We start from the raw sequence: 14,580 nt of genomic DNA, 5'->3' as shown, positions 1-14,580 counted from the left end.
CATATGATGACCATCCGCATTACTATCTTAAGCCAAGTGCTGCCTCAACTGAGACAAAACTATTGAAAACACACACGAGCATAACTGAAGGCCTGTCAGGCTTTCTTTAGCACCTTCCTTCTTGAGTCATCCGTGTAAAAGGAGGGCTGGTCACTAGTCGGCCACATTTTTCCAGCTCATGTTTACTTGAAGGACAGATGGCTCACTGTGTTGAGTGCTTGCTGCTGAGATCAATGCTCATGTTCTAGATATGTTCAAACCCAGGAAGTGCCAACTTAGTTTTTCTTTCTGGGTATAGTGTATTCACACAAGTGCTGTAAAGTGTGGTAAGACGCACTATATACAACAAACTATTATCAGATATGTTTATTTTTTCTGTGGCATGCTTTCGTATGCTGATTCAGAACAAAGTATTTGAGAAACAACATCATTTCATTATTTGGTGACACAGCCATGTTGGCAATGGGTCTTTTGTGGCAGTGCTTCCAGAGTTCTGGTGTTGGCAGTGGTGTATGAAGGGTACTATTTTAAAGGTTTGTGAACTGGGCTGGTGTCTCATACTCTTCAGGCTACTGGCGGTTTCCCAGTCTGCCCATGGTGGTGACTCTGTCTTCCATGTTACATATATGATCTTCCTCGTCCAGCCTGCTGTTTGACCTATTTTGGGTGATTGTATATGCTCAACCTTGCATGTCAGAGAATCAACCTTGGAGCCAATGCCCGGAGTTCATGCTGTCAGTTCCAGGAACATCGTTTTGACATCTGCTTCGTTCTCCGGAGGTTGTTGGCCTGGAATTGCACAACCACTACCTAATAATGCTTGGGAGAGTTATCCTTCTGCCACCTATTCCCACACTCAGAATTCAGTTTAGCTTGAAGTCTATAATCCTTTCCCATTTTCAGTGCAGTGATGAGTGCCCTGTGCGAAACCTGAATGTGTCTCACCAGCTGGTCACTGGGGATCTGTCATACAGGTGGCCAGGACACTGCCATCGCTTTTGGATCTAGTTCCTGGGGGTGGACCAGTGCGGGATGATCACCTGGGTGAGTGGTCTTTGGGGATTAGGACACTGTATGGTGAGACATGGTATCCCCTTCCCTGTAACATCTTTACCCCATCATACCATGTAGGATTCTTATGAACTCAACCCCTTTCACAGTCAACTCGCTATGAGAACACACACACACACACCCTCCCCAGGTGAAAGACGGCAAAACAGAAGGGCGCAAGGAGGGAAGTGCCTTTGACCTTTTCAACGAGGAACCATTACTTTAACAAAACCTCGAGAATTGAAAACGTAAGACCAGGAAATCATTCTCAAGAATCCTGCATTGTGGGTCGGAGGTACCCAAGGCTCTCCCGCATCGATAATCAAGGTGGGAAGAATCGCCTCGGCCCTTACAACAAAGCAGCGCCAGTGAAATAAACATAGCTGGTGAGTTAGGGAGAATTTTCAGTTTAGTGCTAAATTCCTCTCACCTTAGAGACCTCCAGCTCTTTTGCTAAACTTTGGGACTTTGAACTTTTAAATACTATGTGTTTTCTGTGTTTGTTTCTTTTGGTTATGGAGTCTGACAAACTCCATTGGCATCATCTTTTACATTGTGTCACACATCACCTTCAGTGCAGTGGCACAGGGAAGTCTTTCAGATTTCCCAAGGTTTAAATACAATCTCTGGGATAAACTACTGTTTCCCAGAGCAGTAAAGTGAAATTGACTTTACTTAGCATTATAACTTTCTAGACCCAGCACACTATCTTACAAAAGAGTGCTGGAGGGGTTACTTAGTATCCCCTTTGTCTAGCATCTTATGTAAAATATTTTAAGTTGCACTTTCCTCACGAATGGCTGGTGGCAGTGGTTTCGTTTTGAACTACCATGGTTTGCATTTACCACAGCTGTTCGGAACTCCGGTTAAGCAACCGTGGGAGCCTTCTTTTTCAAAAGGGCGCAGAGCCATATTTGCCAAAATGGTCCCCGGTCGTCTTTTTTTGCCATGTCTTCATGGAAAGGTCCTTCTGGAGATTTCTCTGCGCGCCAAACTACGTGTGGTCTCTTTGTTCATTTTGCTTTTGGCCGACTTCAGGAGTGAAACCCGTCTCCTAGGAGGCCCAAAGGCCCTCTGTACTAAGTGGCTGGCTGACTATCTGGCAAGGACAGCCACCCTGCTGGGTGAGTGACAACTAGGCTGGAATGAATGGGAGAGAACCGAATCAAAGGTGAGTCTTTTGGCTTGGAAGGCAGAGTCGACCACTGGACGAAGGAACCGAAGAAGAGCTTGAAGAGGACACTTGCTGCAACTCCTGGACCATTGGTTTGCCCGGTGAAGCCCTGCTCCGTGCCGAAACGCCAAGTTCACATCGACAGAGAAGCCCCTGCAAGGACGACTTCTCCCTTTGAGTTGGTGGGACCAATCAACTCCAAAGTAAGCCACCTGGACATCCATCTCGGAGCTGTTTGAATTTCCACAGAGTTGCTGCTGGAAACGGTAGACCCAGGGAGAGGAACACCAGATTGTGTGCGTTGCTTTTAAGCTGGTCCAAAGCTTTTGGAACATCCTTCAGGCTCCCAGTAAGCAGGACTGACCAACCCTGAGCCCTCTCAGCAGATTGCGGGACCCCAGAAGCAAGGACAGTCCACCTTGACAGCCAGGAATCACGTTGTTATTTGTGGTACCTGTGAGCAGCTGAAACGCGAATAGCCACTGAAAGTGAAGTTTGCCTGTTGCGGGTCTTGACTGTTCCAGTGCAGTGCAGGAGTCCCCGACGTCCTCCCTCTTGTCCCCACGACTGAGGCCCAGGAACAATGAGATCTGCAGAGCTGTACAGGAACAGAAGTCATCAGCGCATCTTTTCTTCTTTACTAAGGTACTGTAAAACAAGTCTAAGAGACCTTACCTCTTACTGTGGACGTGTTTGTAACTTCTGCAACTCACAAGTCTAATCAGCTTGTGGCCCTACATTTGATTCTTCTTTTTCTCAAAGACTCCTAAGAACTTGTGCAAAGACTTTTCCGTTTACTTCCCAGAAGGGCTTCATCCTATCCAAGACTTTTGCCTATTGACTTTGGCTTACCCTATTGAATTGTATGACTCTTCTAGGAGGATCTGAAAGGATTTGCCTTTCTTAAAACTATTGGTGAGCTCTTGTGTTCTAATAACCTTTGCCTTTTACCAACTTTTAAGAGTGCTCTGAATGCCAATAGTAAGATATTAATGTCCCCAGCACCCTTGTTACTGAAGTCACCTGTGGGTGTAGGTTGTCTGTGGGCCATCCCAAATGGGTCTTGTCTGATTCAGAAACTCAGAGTGTACAGTATTTAAGTGTATTTGAGTGTTACTATTATATTGCTCCCTTCTGAAGAAGGTTTTATAACTGACTGATAAATTAATAATTGTTTATGCAAGAAACCTTGAGTGTAAGCGTTTATTTGAATACCTGTAACTGAATCTTTGTGTAACTCCACCACTGCTCACATTTCCCCTCTTGAGATAAGCCTGGCTGCTCAACACGCTACCAAAACTGTTTAGTACAAGCTTACATCAAAGGTTGGGTTGCCTATACCTAGTTAGTTTGTAGTGTTCCCAGAGGGTACTGCCTTCAAACTTTGCCTAACGGGGAGGCCGATACCAGACTGGTCTGTGTTGAAGCCAAGTTTGCAAGCAGCAACATTGTATGGTGAACACCGAGGCAAACGGTGTATGAAGCGCATGTGATAACCAACGCAAGTAAAACTGGGCAACAGATGAGTGATTGAACTTTGAAACCAAGATACTATACCTTAGAGTGGTCTGGCACCTCGTGAATGCTCATTCAAAGGTCTCTAAGGTACTCAACTGCGAGGTGGCAAAAGCGAGTGACCAAGGGTTGTGAATCGAAATGGTCCTGCAACCGGTAGAGCAAAATCCTTTGCACAATTGAAAGTCTTCAATGTCTTCGATAGGCCGGTAAGATAGGTCAGCGGGTTGAGCGCTTGCTGTTGCGATCTGAGCGTGATCTGCAGTTCACAGGTTCGAATCTCGGCAAGGCCAACCCAGCCTTTCATCCTTCCGAGGTCGATAAATGAGTACCAATTTCGGTTGGGTGATATTGTAGGTAAATATGTGCTCTGTAAAGCGCTTTGGACAAAGGCGCTATATAAATAACACATCATTATCATTAATAAATTATGTTTGATGATGAAGTAGGTCCGAGCCCGAATGAGGGAGATCAGCTGAGAGCTTTTTGATAAAGCAAGTTCGTGTTAAAGTAAATTGAAATTGATCCGAGCCCGGTGGAGGGGGACTGATTGAACATTGTGTTGAAACGTATCTGAGTCCAGTTTAGGGGGATCCGAGGTGAATAGTGAATCACCTGAGAAATTGAGTGCATGTGAAATCCTGAGAGGAAAATAACTTGATTCTCGTATCAGGCCATCTGAAAAAAGAAACTTTGAAAGGCAAAGAGTCTTGGACACGGAAGGTCCTGATGCTAATGTCTGAACTGCACCCTCGTGCTAGAGAAGCCAGAGATTGTGCTAAGAGAGAGTACGTCGCCTTGTCCCGTGCTGAAAACCTGGGGAAGGGAGGCCAACATCCTCAATATCTTGACTTCAAATTTCTTGGACTCTTCTTTCTTTTACATAACATTGTTTCCCGCACTATTTGTAATTAGAGGTAAGGATTGGCAATATTCTTTTTATTTTTTGTTTAAGACCCTTTTATTTTGACAAGACACCACTAGGACTGTTATTATCATTTGATGGTCATAGCTTGCTCCCATCTTTAGATTTAGGATTAGATGGGTGTTTTTCAAACCTTTGTGTAAAGTTCAATGAACACCCTTGAACTGTGGTCACTTGTGTCTGTCTTGCTGTTGATACCATGCCTTCCTTACATCCCAAACACAAAGGACAACTACATCTGGGACATTCTGCCACCAGGATCCCACTTCGTTCATAAAGCATGTTGGCTACTAACAGAAGCAGATATTTTGCAGTGTTTTCTTATTTTGGCGATGGCTGCCACAGTCGATATTTGACCTTCATAATGAATTTGCATAGCTAAAGTGGTAGCGATTAAGTTATTCCCCCTCTAAATGTCATCCTAAATAGGTAACAACAATGAAGATGGAACCTAGCCTTCTCATTGTGTCAGTTTGTGATGTGTTCCTAAAGCCCTGCCACAGCCCTGGGAGGGCTTTAGGAACACCTTCTTATGGATACTCATCCCCAACTCTGACCCTGAAATTGAATCGCTTGGTGTTGGCCATATGACTACCTGGCAATAGGGGTGATCAGTGGCACAAACTTGTGTGGGCCACTCAGGCAGACAAGCTGGTTCCATGCAAGCACTGTTCCAGCGATGTGCCCCAGGTTCAGAGTCAAGCAATTTTTATTTATTTGCATTTATAAAGCGCACATCGGCCCTTGGGCATCGTGCTGCTGCAACAGTATACTTGCTTAAACGAACAACATTTTGACTGTTCAGCCACCATCGTGCCCTCGCCTACTGTTGACGGCCAGTGACCGCAGGCTACAGAGTAAAGGGAGAATGCAGATGGTGTATGCAGAGGCCCCACAGCTGCCTTCCACTATCTTGATTGGCATTCATGTACAGCACAGTTATGGCTCATCATACAATTGCTCCAAATGTCCCCAGAATAGAAAGGATACTGTACCGGATCCAAGGATCATGTCCCATGTTACACCCAATCAACACTAATCCAGTAGTGAAAATCCAACATGACACAAGTGTTTTCCCCAATGTTCCTGCTCTAAGCTGTTTTAGGCCACGTTCCCTATCATATCTGTGTAAAATTAGGCCAAAAACAGAAACAAAAGGAAAACCAACCACCTCTGGTACTGGGGCGAGGAGGCCACATGAAGAGGCAGGGAACTGCACCCAACGTTCTAGTGTTTGGAAAACAAGGGGCAATGGCATGGAAATAAAAGCCTGCAAAAAACAGAGCATGAGTTGTTGTGGAAGAAGCAGTAGTAGCAGTTGTGGTCACGGCAGCAGCAGGGGAATCATTGAAAGCAGGAGCCGTGGAAGTGGACTATATCATTGTAGGCATGGAAGACTTAAAGGAACAGAAAACCCGAGCAGAAGTAAATAAGAGGAAGAAGTAGACCAAACTCTTTTACCAATCGAAAGATCTGCGGAAAACCACGATGTGAGCCTAAGAGCAAGTAGAAACCAGGGCTTCACACAGTGGTGCCACATCCGTCTTTCCCGAACACCATTACAGAACGCAAGCAGCGTTCTCACTGAGGCTGGTAGACGGCCTCAGGAAGCTGAAGTGGGGTCGCCTGGTGGGAGCGTCGACGAGGAACAGACACAGTGAATACGTGTGTGCCCTGTCTCCCCCGCGCCAGCTAGATGAGCGTGGGGTGGCTACTGGAGCAAAGTCCTGTGGAGCCAGGAGGCTTACCGCTTCTCCAGCACCTGCTGCGATAAGGGCCATCAGCACGGCGACAAAGACGGAGCACCCGTGCAGGACACACACTGACTCCCCAAGCTCATGAGAAACCAGTAGGAGTATGCAAGCGGCGCTCGTGAAGAAAAGAAACTGGAATACACAGGGGGAATGCAGACTTCTATAAAGCCAAACCCTTGGTTTTGTAAACCGGCCGGCGTGAGGAGAGTCCACAGACACCCATGAGTGTCCTTCACACCCACCGGTGTGGACACTGGGAACGATTCAGCAGAAGTGTGGCTCACGTGTTGTATGTCGGCAACACTCCTGAAAGCCCTATAGAGCCCGCTGACCACCAGGGGAACCTGCCATACCATGGAACATCTCATACAGGTAGCGTGTGGGGAAAAGCGGGGGGTGAGGGGAGCAGGAAGTATGAATGGGGGCATGTAACGCTGTGCCTATAACGGGATAACGCCAGTATACAGTAAACCAGTGTAATGCAGAGTAACTACTCCTACTGGACAGTGAGGCACACTGATGCTTCTTAAACAGTAAAACGTTACCCATATCTTCTTCGGCTTAGTCATTTTGGGGAAATCTTGGCAGTATTTGGCAGGAGAATACACCAAGCCTGCCAAACTCAGGGGAAGCCTCAGTAAAGTATTTACCCACATCCAATTGTTTGGAAATAATAAAATATCTGGAAAGGCCAGGGGAAGGGCATTGTCCCCACCTGGCATTACTGAATTCCATAGGGGAAGGAAGTCGGCCTCCTTAAATGGGTAAAGAGATTAGGAAAGATTAGGGAAGAGGTTTGTCCCCTTGGCATCTGCGGAACACTAAAGCCTTGACTTACTCATTGACGTTGTGTATCAAAGAAAGCCCACAGCGCTACCGGAAGGCAACCTAGTACATTTGATTTGTTCCCCCTTATAGTGGGTTTTTGTAGTGTTCAGAGTGTGAGGGACAGAATAGGTTTTCGACACAGTAGAGTGTTCTCATTTTGGACATCCTGACAAAGACTGGTCCATTAGTTTTGTTGAGGCAGGGAAAGCCCTCATAGAGCTAGGCATTTTTCCTTCCGCTGTTATTATTTGAATAAAAGCTTTGTGAAGCAAACAACCCTGTGTCCTGCGAAGCAAACGCTGTGTCCATCTCCTTACTCCGACCACTCACAATACACTTTGGGGCAGGCCACACCGCAGGGCTTCACCACTCCAAGCGTACACCACCGTATCATCTGTGCTTGCACCTTTACCAGTACTTTGCTGCAGTTCTTAGCAGATCTTTACCCAGAAGGTTTGCTGCCTGTCCCCTATCGCTGGTGGGTTTCTGTAGTTCCAGGGTGTCTGTGGGATGGGGGAATAGCGGCAGGCCAGGCACTTTATATTTAACTGATGTTTCCACAGAGGAGACCAAGATTTAGGTGGAAGGAGCCCTAAAATAGAGTGGCCCTTCGCGTACCTCAAGCTTTGTCAGGATGTTAGATGTGTGGTTGAAAAAGCACGCCAGTACCCTATGAATGGACTTTCTGGAAGGCCAGCGAGTCTTGACGTTTGGCCAGTAGTTACTTGCCTAGCAAGAGAATGTATGACTAACATTTAACTTTCAAGATCCCAAACCTATTTGTTCGCAACGTCTGCTCTTTTTCCACTGGCCCATCCATAAACCCACCTTTTCTACTTGCAGCACCCACCATGCAAATGACAAAGGTCGAACTTTAGCAAGACCCAGTGGCATACCATGTTTTTCCCTCTGAGATGCAGTCATTTATTGTTGGATTGATTCTGTTTGAGTTCTTTTAAGTGATAAAACAAGAATATATCAAATTCCAGCCATGGCAGGGTATTTATTTGAGAGTTTGTGACAATCAGTGTTGTAATTATTGTAGACTTCCTTTTCAGAAGTAAGTCCCCAATGGAGTATTAGGCTGCAAAGAAGACCATGCCGGCTATGCATTTTCAAAAATGTATTAGGATTTTTAAAGCGCTCACACAGCCCGGGGGCATCGAGGCGCTGTTAGAGAATCTTTTTTGTTGTGTTGTCTTAGTTGCATATTTATAACACTCTGAAATACCCAGAGGATCCGGCCTATGGACCTGTGTTTCTTCGTGTCGTCTTGCTTCCAAGGCGAGCACGTTGCCACTGAGCTATCCTCCCAGGACCATTTGCATTCTGAAGAACATGGCCAGGCCATATACCCCATGTTTATGGCAGTCCAAACCAAATGTTTCTTGTGGGGGAAAAGTTCCAATTAAGTGAGTGCATTTCACCTCCCTAATGCCATTTGCATTTTCCTTCCAGTGGAGAGGCATCGAAAGAAGAAGATAAACTCTGGAATCAACCGCATTGGCGAGCTCATCCCATGTTCACCAACACTGAAGCAGGTAAATGTCACGGAATTAAATAAAGATTTGATGAGCAGGAGCTCCTTGATATCTGGCATGCGCAGTAAGAAGGAACTGGCAACCGGAAACGCGGAGCTAGCACACAGTGGGCTGCACATTTAACTTTCAATTAGGTACAAACAATAACTTTGTGTCTCTCCCTTATATGACCTCTTATGCTTCAAATGTCTTTTAGATAAGTCTTAATCTTTATACAAATTCCCAAACACCCAGAGTTAATGTTGAGTATGTATGATTGTATGAGAACAGTTGGTGTGGGCAGTGTCTCAGCCAAGCAATCAACCGGTTTATTCGATTCTCAGGTACTCTTGGTAAGGTTCAAGTGCCCTTCCCAAATCCTCCTTGGGCTTTGATAATCAATTTCTGCCACCTCTTTCACCTTCATTCGGTGCTGCCTCCTGGGCGTATGAATCGTGACTCAGCCTCTGGGATTCATAAGAGTCCTGCACTTTTCACCTTGGATGATTCCTTCTTAGCTTTAATCATAGTTTTCATAGTCCTCGTTTTCAGGATCTAGCATTGAACTTCCTTGGCTCTTCTACCAGGTAGCACTTCACTGATGCCCAAGATCTTTAAGCAGTGTCTAAACAGGGAAATCGTACACATGGTGAGAACCCTAGGGCATCTCTCTCTATCTCTCTCTATCTCTCTCTATCTCTCTCTATCTCTCTCTATCTCTCTCTATCTCTCTCTATCTCTCTCTATCTCTCTCTATCTCTCTCTATCTCTCTCTATCTCTCTCTCCCTCTCTCTACCTCTCTCTCTCTACCTCTCTCTCTCTACCTCTCTCTCTCTATCTCTCTACCTCTCTCTCTCTCTCTATCTCTCTCTCTCTCTCTCTCTCTCTCTCTCTCTCTCTCTCTCTATCTCTCTCTATCTCTCTCTATCTCTCTCTATCTCTCTCTATCTCTCTCTATCTCTCTCTATCTCTCTCTATCTCTCTCTATCTCTCTCTATCTCTCTCTTTCGAGGGGATTGGGTCCGCCAACGTATTCCATATCTATGACATGTAATCACCACAGCTGTGCTGCTTCGGAAACTTTTTTCGGCTCCTGCGTCGATGCGCCGTCGTCGAGGACCTCCTCCGACGTCATCCGATGTGATAAGTAGGACGCACGACGCCCGTAGCCTCAGTTCTGTTTTTTCCGCGAACGTGTTGCTTCGTGAATCTCAGTTAACGCCTCGACTCTTTGGAGTTCTGTTCTTCTCGGTTCTTCGAACCTGTTTGTTTTGTGAAAATCCTTTGTGTGAAGATGTCTTCTACTTCGTCTTTGACCCCGTGTCCAGGCTTCAAGAAGTGCGGGGAGTGTGGGTCCAAGATGTCGGTGACGGACTCGCACGACGCCTGCCTCTGGTGCCTGGGGGAGGCGCACGACACGGATGACTGTATCGACTGCCAGTCGCTCACGTCCAAAGCCTTACGCGAACGTAAGAAGAAGTTGTCGTAGGTCGGGTGTCCAAGCCCCGGAAGTCGAGGTCTGTGGGGCTTTCGACGGATGATTCAAGGGGTGACTCTCCGCATCATTGTCGGAAGTCTCGTGGGTCTCCTTCTAGGAGTCGGTCTCGCCACTCCTCAGCCTCTTCGAGGCATTCTCGGAAGCGCCGACACCGGTCGTCTTCCAGGTCCTCTTCGGAGGACTCTGCCCGGCACGTCGCTTACCCCACCAGCCGTGCGACGCCGGAGGAATGGGCTTCCTTCGGGAAGAAAATGCTGGCGATTCTTGAGTCGCAGGGTACTAAGCCGTCCGCGCCCTCGAGTGGGGTCGGTCGTGAGAGGTCGAGAGACACCGCTCGCAAGAGTGGTTGGCACGAGTCACGGGAGAGGTCCCGTTTGGACAAGGAGACTCGTTCTCGACGTACCCGTTCCAGGTCCCGGTCCTCGACGCGTTCGAGACCGTGTGCACCTGTGAGGTCTTCGAGGAAGACAACGACGTCTGAGGCGTCGAGGGTGTCGACAGGCTTTCTCGAGGCTCCGGCTCCGAGGAAGTCGTCGAAGCCGTCCACGCTCAGGTCGTCGAAGGACACGCTCGGGGCTCCGGCTTTGAGGGTTGTGTCGACGCCGCCGATGCTGGCGGCGCTGCATCTGACGTCGACGCCGATTTCCTCGACGCCGATCCTCTCGGCGCCGATGCCTGTTCTCTCGACACCGGCGCCGATTCGCTCGACACCATCGACACCTTTTGTGTCGGAGGTACCCCGTGGCACGGGGGAACCCCCTAGGAAGGCTCTGGTTAAGAGCAAGCACTCTCGGGTGCCTTCTTTTCGCCACCTGGAATATATTTCAGAGGCGGATGAGGATTCTGATGGCCTGGTTCCTAGTCAGGTTCCAGATGAAATTGTCTCGGGCCATAGTCAGTTTGACGATTTGAGGCAGTCACTGCATGATGCCAGTGGACTGGACACCTCTCCGGAGGTGGAGTTTTGTAGGCCTGAGCCTGGCTCTCATGCCGATTCCTCGTACCGGCGCCTTATGGCTAGGGTTTCGGAGTACTTGGGATTGTCTGCTCCCCCAGGGGAGTTTGTGCAGGATGATCTAACGGACATCCTTGATGTTGGTCCCCAAACTGACCCGGTACTGCCGTTCCATATGGCTTTACAGTGAAGGGTGGCGGCGGCTTGGACTGCTCCGGAAAGTCTCCCGGCGGTGGGCAGATCCTTGTCGCGAAAATACCGTCCAGCCAGTAGCGACCCCTGCTACTTGACCAGGCACCCCACTCCGGAGAGTTTGGTGGTGCAGGCGGCCGAGGCCCCGGCAAAGCAGGCGTCGTACCCTACCATCCCTCCTGATAGGGACGACAAACGTTTTGATGGCTGGGCGAAGAAAGTGTTTTCTTATGGTGGTATGGCGCTTCAGGCGGCCAACTCGATTTGTGCTTTGTCTCGTTTCACTCACACTCTGTGGAACTGTGTTGCGTTAGCGGCTGAACATATTCCCGAAGGGGACGAACGGGATGGTTTCCTTGCTATGGTCCAGGATGGTAAGGATGCCATGTGAGTCTGTTCTGTCGGGTTTGGATTTAGCTGAATGCGTCAGTAGGTCCATGGCAGCGAGCACCGTGATACGCAGGTTTGCGTGGTTGCGGAAGTCGGGGTTTGCTTCTGATGTGCAGTCCCGGCTCCTCAAAATGCCCTTTGACGGTGAACACCTTTTTGGCAGCAAGGCTGACGAGAGCCTTGAGAGGTTGCAGACCTCAAAAGCTGCAGCGAAGTCGTTGGGCGCTGCAGTTCGCCAACCTCCGCCTTTTCGTCCTAGGGGACTGCAGTGGAGGGGTGGTTCCTTTCGCTATTACTCGTCCTTCAGTAAAGTGAGAGGAGCTGGCAGTCAAAGAGGCCAACGCAGGGGTACCAGAGGTGGATGACAGGGTACCCGTGGTGCCAAGGCCGCTCAGGCAGTTGCTTCTTTGCCCTCAGGTAACGTCGCAGCCGCTCCCACTCAGTCATGAGGCCATGTCCCATGGTTCGCCGGTTGGGGGAAGGCTGGCGCAGCATCTTGTAGAGTGGCAAGCCATTACTTCAGATGTGTGGGTTCTGGAGATCATAACCCACGGCTACTGTCTTAACTTTCGGCACAGGCCTCGCGACAATCCACCGGGGAACCTCTCTTTGCAGAGTCCGGATCCGCTCCTTGGCAGGAAATTCAAGCCCTGCTGGAGAAAGGCGCCATAGAACTGGTGCCTGTAGCGGAGAGGAACAAGGGATGGTATTCCCCTTATTTTTTATTTCAAAGAAAGACGGGGGATTGAGACCCATCATGGACTTGTGCGGTTTGAACAGACTCCTCCGTCGCCTGCCACTCCCTTCACAGACTGGGCTTCTCCCTCAATTTAAAGAAGTCCCATTTGACGCCAACTCAGCGGCTCCAGTACATCGGAGCAGTGCTCGACACTTCCCTTCGCAGATGGTGCACAAGTTTCAGCATGCCCAGACGCTCCCAGCGTTAGAGTTCTTGAGGTTGCTCGGCCTCATGGCATCCTGCATTCTTCTGGTGCCAGAGGCTCGCCTGTGGATGAGATCTTTGCAGTGGGCACTCAAGACGCACTGGTCGCAGTCCTCCGGCAGGATGTCGGACCTGGTTCAGGTGCCGCCCTCGGTCGCCCGGGACCTTCTGTGGTGGGCCGTCGAAGGCAACTTGATGAAGGGGGCTCCATTTTGGCTTCCCTGGCCGGAGGTGACGATCGTGACGGATGCATCCCTCACGGAATGGGGAGCTCATGCCAACGGGCTGACAGTCAGCGGTCGTTGGTCTCCGTCGGAGTCCAGACTCCATATCAATCTGTTGGAGCTGAGGGCCGTCAGGCTAGCCCTGAAGGCTTTTCTGCCGACTGTGCGAGGAAAGAGTGTCCTGATCCTGACGGACAACACAGTGGCCATGCACTACCTCAACAAAAGGGGGGGGGGGCAGGGTCACTTCCTCTGTGCAGGGAGCCGATGCAGCTCGAGTTCTGGGCCATCCAGCAGGAAGTTTCGATCTCGGCAGTTCATCTGGCCGGAGACGACAACGTGACGGCGGACGCTCTGAGCAGGCAGAGCGCGATCTCTCACGAGTGGGAGTTGGCTCAGGAGATTCTCCTGGAGATCTTCGCCCTTTTGGGGGCCCCTCAAGTGGATCTCTTCGCCTCCAGTGTCAACCGGAAGTGCGAAAGGTTTTGCTCGCGGTAATTTCCTCCAAAGGGAGCCTTAGGAGACGCGTTTGTGGTTGAGTGGTCATTCCCGCTGCTGTACGCGTTTCCTCCAGTCCCCGTCATCCCGCAAGTGCTGCGGAGGTTACGGAAGTTCGGTTCCCGGATGATCCTCATTACTCCGGCGTGGGCTCGGAGAATGTGGTACCCAGACCTTCTCGACTTGTCCATCTGCCCTCCACGTTGTCTTCCCTACCGAGACGATCTGCTCTCACGGGAGGGGGGTCAGGTTCTCCATCCAGAGGTCAGATCCCTCAACCTTCACGCTTGGCTTCTGAAAGGTTGAGGTATAAGGATTGGGACCTCCCTGAAGACGTGATGGAGGTGTTGCTTTCGGCCCGAAGGCCAGCAACAAAGTCTCTGTACCGTTGCCGTTGGCGTAAGTTCTGCGACTGGTGCAGAGTTCAGAATGTGGATCCTTTTGCATGTGACATCCCCATGGTTCTGTCCTTTTTGCTTTATTTGGCCCACAGGGGCTTGCAAGTGGGTACCATTAAAGGTTACCTGGTGGCGCTGTCCATCTTTAAGCGCTCGTCTGAAGAGTGTTCTTACTTTAAAATCCCTTTAATTTCACAGCTTCTGAAAGGGCTCACTAATGTGTTCCCTCCGTCACCTTTCCTGGTGCCCGGTTGGGATTTAAACCTTGTTCTTACGTTTCTTATGGGTGCTTCGTTTGAGCCTTTACATTCTTGCCCTTTGAGGCTGTTAACTCTGAAAACTGTGTTTTTAGTTGCGGTTACTTCCGCTCGCAGAGTGAGTGAGTTACAGGCACTTTCAGTTAAGCCACCTTTCACTGTATTTCACAAGGACAGGGTTGTCCTTAGAGTTCGTCCTTCTTTTCTTCTGAAGGTAGTGACAGAATTTCATTTGGCCCAGAAGGTTGTTCTTCCGGCATTCTATCCTCCTCCGCATCCTGGTAAGGAAGAGGAGAGGCTCCATAGGCTTGATCCTAGGAGAGCTTTAAGCTTTTGTTTCATGTCCCAGGTCAGAGTGGATGATCAACTCTTTATTGGTTACGCTGGAAAGCGTTTGGGGCAAGCTGTGACGAAACAGACTTTGTCTCGCTGGATTATTTTGGCCATCTCGGAGTGTT

The 14,580-nt window shown here is 49.1% G+C and overlaps 1 protein-coding gene across 2 annotated transcripts in view; it reads left to right on the top strand.

The window, feature by feature from the left end:
• The window catches only part of USF3 (upstream transcription factor family member 3), a 412,604-nt gene that overhangs the window by 280,949 nt on the left and 117,075 nt on the right, over nt 1-14,580 (top strand). For both annotated transcript variants that reach the window (XM_069635868.1, XM_069635867.1), the window contains one exon: nt 8,705-8,787. In XM_069635868.1, the coding sequence (XP_069491969.1) occupies nt 8,705-8,787 (83 nt within the window). The remainder of the gene's footprint in view (nt 1-8,704; nt 8,788-14,580) is intronic.

The sequence above is a fragment of the Ambystoma mexicanum genome, chromosome 7p (assembly GCF_040938575.1).
Source record: "Ambystoma mexicanum isolate Mex_15411 chromosome 7p, UKY_AmexF1_1, whole genome shotgun sequence".
NCBI classification, from domain to species: Eukaryota; Metazoa; Chordata; class Amphibia; order Caudata; family Ambystomatidae; genus Ambystoma; species Ambystoma mexicanum.
Note: the sequence above shows the minus strand (reverse complement) of the source record. Positions and strands in the feature narration are given on the sequence as shown.